Source organism: Gekko japonicus, unplaced genomic scaffold (assembly GCF_001447785.1).
Source record: "Gekko japonicus isolate JY-2015 unplaced genomic scaffold, Gekko_japonicus_V1.1 scaffold2030, whole genome shotgun sequence".
NCBI lineage: Eukaryota > Metazoa > Chordata > Lepidosauria > Squamata > Gekkonidae > Gekko > Gekko japonicus.
The window spans coordinates 24,089-30,411 of record NW_015173197.1 but is presented as its reverse complement, the minus strand read 5'-3'; the positions used below and the strand labels follow the sequence as shown (position 1 = coordinate 30,411).

Sequence of the window (6,323 nt, the reverse complement as noted above, 5' to 3'; positions counted from 1 at the left end):
GCTGTGTGTGCTCTCTTGTGGGCGGTGGGGGGGGGGGTGCTCTGCAACTTCCCTGGCTGCTTCTTGCTCTGACTGAGGACAGCTGGGAGCAGGGTGTGGGGCTTGTTGCATGTGCCCGCCCCCTGGGCTCCTTACTGCCGGAGCTTTGCTCCTGCAGGAAATGACCCCTGTGTACGCTTAAGGTAGTTCTATTTTGTGCTTTTTATTTTTATTTTTTTTAAAGTTTTTCTATACTATTATGTAAATATCAGTGTGAAGTGTTACCAAACTGTGGGTTCCCCAAAACAATACATCAAAGTGCAGGTTTGGCACGATGTTCACACATTCATCAAACAGCACCTTGTCAGTTTCACAGTCACTGGTCCCACCGGACTCTATTGCGGCAAACATGATAACTTAATCTAGGAGAACGTATCTCTCCAGTTCTATCAGGCCGCTGCAAATTTGGGGCTTTGCTCAGACTATTTCTTTCACTCCAAGCCTATTTCTTTTGTTTTTCGCAGAGCTGTGGTTCATGATTTTAGGAGATCCCAATCCAAGCAGGACAATTTCTGACTTTAACTCTGGGAAGCTCTTTCTGCGGTCCTGGGAGAACTGTTCTCTGGCAGTAGGTTGAAGGGTGATGTCGGCACGTGGAATGTAAAACATCCACGGTCTGTTTGCCGTGTGGGCAAAGGAGGCCAACAGCTCAGAAGAGCATATCCTTTGCATGCAGAAGGGCACGGGTTCAATCCCTGGCATCATCAGGGTTGTTTTGTTGGTTTTTTTTGAGACAGAGATGATCATCAACAGGCAGCCCAGAGACTCTCCGCTGGGCAAATATTAGCCTCACCACAACCTGCCCAAATTCTGCACTCCCCAATTTTCTGGCCTTCGCAAAAGCTACTAAATGTATGGTGTAAATTCCCTACAAAACCAGAGAAAGGGGACACAGCAGGATTTATTGTGGTGCCTTTCCTTCCCACCTAGCCAACCGGAACGGGATTCTGCATTAAGAGATGCCGTTATGTAAGATTCAGACTGCGGAATCCTTCACAGAATCTTAATTCGTCTTTAGCGCTAAGCACCGAGGCTGGATCACAAAGCGCTGACGACACTGTTCCCTGTTTCATTGGGCAAAGGGATGGCACTGTAGATCCCCCTCTACGGGTATCGGGGGTCATGGAGAAATAGGAACGCCCGGGAGAAGTCAGGGAGAAAAGATACCTGCACAGGAACGAAAGCCATTCAAGCAAGAACTTCCGGGTCTTCTCCACGCCCTGCGTGTCCGACCCCCAGTGCTCCAGGCCGTAGCTGGTGAAGTCCTTAAGGAGATCCAGCCGTTCATTAGAAGAAATGTCCCAGTGCCGCTGCTCCTTGATTTCCGTGAATATCCATGGCTTGATCAGTGCCCCCCTGTGGCCGGAAGACAAAACCATTGTACTGATCAAAGTATCAGTCCTGCCCTTCCACCTGTGACTGCATGCATTTTGCATTACGGATAAAAATCTAAAAACATGCCATAGTTGAAAAACCAGAAATCTTGTGCTGCCGGGGGGGGGGCCTCACTCCAAAATAGGAGAGTTTTAAGGCCGAGAACAGCAGAAATAAGGGGCTCTTTAAATTCAAAAGATTTGTACCTTGCTTTCCTATTAAAATGGATCTCCACGGGACAGACAACAGTTCTCCAGGGTCTTCAGAAAGGTCTTTCTCCAGATCCTTTAAGGGAGGACCAAATCTGGGACCCTTTGCATGCTTGTATGGAAAGTGCCATCATATTGCAAATGACTAGGGGGGTGCACAAATATATATATATATAGGTATTTTTCGGGTTCGGGTAAACCAAGCCCGAAAAATATTGGTATATACAGATATTCCCAAATCCCAATATCGGTGAGATACTGGGGTTCGGGAAAAATCGGTACTGCCGAATACATTCCGCACGATTACACCCTATGGGGAAAGTGCTCATGGAGTATAATGGCACTGAAGCCTTTCCTTCCCCAGGCTCAACTTCTGGTCAGTTTCACTCCCGCAGATCAGCTGGGGACTGAAATTGACCAGTACAAGCAGCTGGGGGCTAAGGAAAGACAGGGTGGGGAGGAGGCATGTTTAAATGCCACCCCCTCCCCAGTCTGCCTGCCTCCCCAGACCAGCTTGTCTGGGCACCCCGTGGCAACTGTCTTCCCCCCAAGGCTCGGCTTGCCCGGGCTCCCTGCGGCTGTGGGACGCCCAGGCAAGCCAAGGGAAGGAAGGGTAGGCAGAGCTGGTCAGTTTCACTGAAACTGATGGCTTCCCTACCTGACTCCTCGAATAAAAGCTGAATAAGATCGGCTTTTATTTAGGAGGACGTTATCGGCCAGCCGAATCAGATTAGAGAATCTTAACAAATACCTGAAAAATACCAATAAGGTATTTCCCAGGTATTTTTTCAATTCGGCAAAACCGAATGCACACCCATAATGGCAACCCCATAGGATTTTCAAGGCGGGAGACGTTCAGAAGTGAAGAGAAGAAGAGACTGGATTTATACCCCACCCCTTCACTACCCGAAGGAGTCTCAGAGCAGCTTACAATCTCCTTCCCCTTCCCCACAACAGACACCCTCTGAGGTAGGTGGGGCTGAGAGAGCTCTGAGAGAACTGCACGAGAGAGCAGCTCCAAGAGAACTTGTGACTGACCCAAGGTCACGCTGGCAGCTGCATGTGGAGGAGTGGGGAATTAAACCCAGTTCTCCCAGATTAGAGTCTGCGCTCCTAACCACTACATCAACCTGGCTCTCCCCAAACTGATTTGCCATTGCCTGCCTCTGTGTCATGACCCTGGTACTCCTTGGAGGTCTCCCATCCAAATACTGACCGGGGCTGACCCTGCTTAGCTTCCAAGATCTGACAAGATCGGGCTGGCCTGGGCTATCCAGGTTGGGCAAGATGATTTGTAAGCTTGATGTACGGATGAGAAAGGCCTCTATAATCTTCAACATGGGGGGGGGGGTGGAGGCATCCTTTCCCTGCTGTTGAGGGTACTTTTCCCTTCACGCCTGTGACAAAGAAAGGGAGGTGAAGCCACTTGCCTTGCAATCATGATCCCCGAGACGTCCGTCTGCATGGCTCGATTTGCGTCTTCATAAGACAAGATGTCCCCGTTTCCTGTGTCCGTTGGAGGGGACAGCCGAGGATCAGCAAGAAATCAAACCAATCAGGAACCAAAAGATTATTTCAGACAACTGCGAGAGACGTTCTGGGAAACCCTGCCTCCTCTAAACAGCTCCTGCTTCCCAGCTGCCCCAGGCCAAACATCTGCTTTCCCCAAGTTAATTCAGTTTTTAAAAAATAAAATAAAACCCAGTCAGTGAGATCATACCAGAAAGCTCAGTTCACTTCTGGTGGGCGCATTTGATTAACATAAGAAATTCTCTGCCACGGGACATGGCTAATGGGTTAGCTGACTCTGAAGGATTAGACCAGGGGTCCCCAATGTGGCGCCCTTGGGCACCCACCGACACCTTCGCTGGTGCCTGACAAGTGTTTCTAGGAAGTGGGAGGGGCCGGCTGGGGCTTCTGCCCAGCAAGGCCTCTGACTGGCCACTGGAGGTGGCTTTGGCAGAGCTCCCACCACAGCACAAGGAACTTCACAGTGTGACTGGAGGTTTGCTGCGGCAGCCATTTTGTGTCTGGCTTGGCCCGGATTTTTCATTTTGTGGGGCAAATTTTCTTCTTGGGGGGCACTCGTCATGCTTGAAAATAATAAATAGCTGGAGGTTTTGGGAGTGGAGCCTGAGGATCACAGGGTTTGGGGAGGGGAGAGACTTCAATGGGATGCAATCCCACAGAGTCTACCTGGAGACCAGGTGTAACGCCAGGGGGTCTCCAGCCACCACCTGGAGATCGCCAAAGACAACAGGGAACCCTTAGTGTAGAAATATAGCCACAGACAATATCCACCCAGGGAAGACCAACTACAATTCACAACTATGTTCAAAACTATATATTCTACTCATTGAAATACAAAGAAGGGTTAGTGGCCACGACCCAATACAGTCTTATAAGCATAGATCCATTGAAGATTTTGAGTTGTGCCTGTGTTACTTCGGAAATTGGGTTCCGTCTTACCAGCCGCTATTGAAGATCATTGAAATGCTTGGTTTATACCCAGGAGAGGTGTCCAGCTGTTATTCTTTCCACAGTGGGCGTCTTCTGCTGCAGTTACTTCCTGTTTGGAGGTCTATGGACACTATCTATGTATGGAATTACAGAAGAGCCTACTGACGGTTCCGAATATGTTCTTTGTTTAAACGATGTTTAAGTGTTATGAGCACAGTGTTGGATCTATGTTTATAGACTGTATTGGGTTGTGACCACTAACCCTTCTTTGCATTTCAATGAATACAATATATAGTTTTGAACATAGTTGTGAACTGTAGATGGTCTTCCCTGGGTGGATATTGTTTGTGACCACCTGGAGACCTGAGGCTGGGGAAGGGAAGGGAAGCTGCCTGGCCCCGCCCCCTTCTGGTCAGTTTCGCTCCCCCTCCTTAAGTTTAACAGCTGATCAGTGGGAAGTGAAACTGACCAGAAGCCACAGGGCGGTTTCCCCTTCTTTCTCCAGCCTACCAGCTGTGGGGCTAGGGGCACTGGGGGGGGGGAGTGTCTGGCATCATCATGTGGTGGGGCAGGGCTTGTGGGTGGCGAAGCTCCACCCCCAAAATAATGCCCTGGTAGCCATTCTGTGGCTGCAACCACGGCACTGGGTCAGAAGCCCAAAGGCCATCTGCACTTTATCGTTTGTATTTAATCTGCACTTTATATTTTATTGCTAGAATTTTATCTGTTTTTATTCTAAATTATTATTGTACGCCGCCTTGCGCCTGCTTGTCAGGCAAGGCGGAAACAGAAATCGAATTAAATAAATAAATAAATAATAAAAAGGCGCCTGCAGGCTCAAAAAATATTGGGGACCCTTGGATCAGACAAACGGGCATGGAGGTGAACACTGTGCGTGACTGTCGGCTGTTAGAACCTCCAGGTTCACAGGCAATTTGTCTCTCTCTCTCTCTGAGTCCTGGCATCCTGAGGGTGCAGAACAACATTCAGACCTTGGGTCTGATTCAGGACGGCTCCTCTTAGAAGCAAGTAGGGAGGAGATGCCTCCGGCCCCTCACTTGGCCCCCTGGCTAATTTAGCTGCCGGCCGGCAATGTGCCAGAAAGACAAAGGGGAGGACGCGATCCCTTGATTGCCGGAAGCCCACGCCAAGGGCGAGAGGTGAATTCGGAGAAGTGGCCCGGATGGAGAGGAGGTGGCGAACTGGGGACTGGCCCTCTGTGCCCGGCTCCCCCTGCCCCGCACCACACCCGCAGAGGGGCTGAGACGGAAACAAAGGAGGACTCATCACAAAACACCCTACCGAAGAGAGGCATCGGGCTGGCGAGCCTGGCACACTCCGCAATGTACTCCCAGTCAGCCCCTTTGGTGTAGCGCTGCTCTCGCGATCGGCCGTGGAGCTGAGAGGGTCACCGAAAATGGAGGGGGGGGGAGAGAGAAACAATTAGCATGACATTTATTTATTTCTGCTCAACTTTGCTTCCAGATCAGTGAGAGATAATAAAAATCCATTACAAAGACAAACCTCTGGGTATTTAAAAAATGGGGTGGGGGGGTGGGAGGGATGATCGGGCTCCTGGTGACAGATTTCACAGTCCAGGTTATGGGGTCTTCCCTCCAAAAGGAAGGGGGGTATAAGGATCCGCAGGAGGATGTGGGGGTCAGCCAAGGGGGACCGAGAGCCCCAAAGGATGAGGGCAACACATTTCGCTGCGAGTTTCAGATCTGAACACTGAGGACAGCGAGCACCCACAAAAGCTGAAGGGAACCTCCACGTGCACAGGCAGGATACAAATGGCAAGGGAGAGCCTGTTGCCGTCCTGCTCTGCCCCCGTGGCCTTCCTTGAAGCACCTGATTAGCAGTGTGTGTGAACAAGGTCTTGGGGTGCGGGTGGACCATAAGCAGCCAGTGTGATGCAGCGACAAGAAAGGCTAATGCGATCTTGGGGTGTATCAAAAGAGGCATAACATCCGAATCGCAAGATGTGATAGTCCTGCTGTACACTGCATTGCTCAGGCTGCACCTGGAGTCTTGGGTGCCGTTCTGGAGGCCTCACTTCAAAAAGGGGTGTGGGCAGAATGGAGCGGGGGTGCAGAGGAGAGCGAGAAGAATGATTGGGGCCCCGGAGAAGAACCAGCTCTATGAGGAAAGGCTGAGGGACTTCTTGGGAATGTTCAGTCTGGAGATGAGGAGGTTGAGGGGGGACAGGATGGCTCTCTTGAAGTATCTGAAGGGCTGTCC

At 50.5% G+C, this 6,323-nt stretch overlaps 1 protein-coding gene across 1 annotated transcript in view; it reads right to left on the bottom strand.

The window, feature by feature from the left end:
- Nucleotides 1-6,323, bottom strand: part of DUS3L (dihydrouridine synthase 3-like) — a gene marked incomplete at its 5' end in the record, with an annotated part of 30,789 nt that overhangs the window by 5,035 nt on the left and 19,431 nt on the right. The window contains 3 exons of the mRNA XM_015422641.1: nucleotides 1,207-1,395; nucleotides 3,053-3,128; nucleotides 5,385-5,481. Of these exons, the coding sequence (XP_015278127.1) occupies nucleotides 1,207-1,395; nucleotides 3,053-3,128; nucleotides 5,385-5,481 (362 nt within the window). The remainder of the gene's footprint in view (nucleotides 1-1,206; nucleotides 1,396-3,052; nucleotides 3,129-5,384; nucleotides 5,482-6,323) is intronic.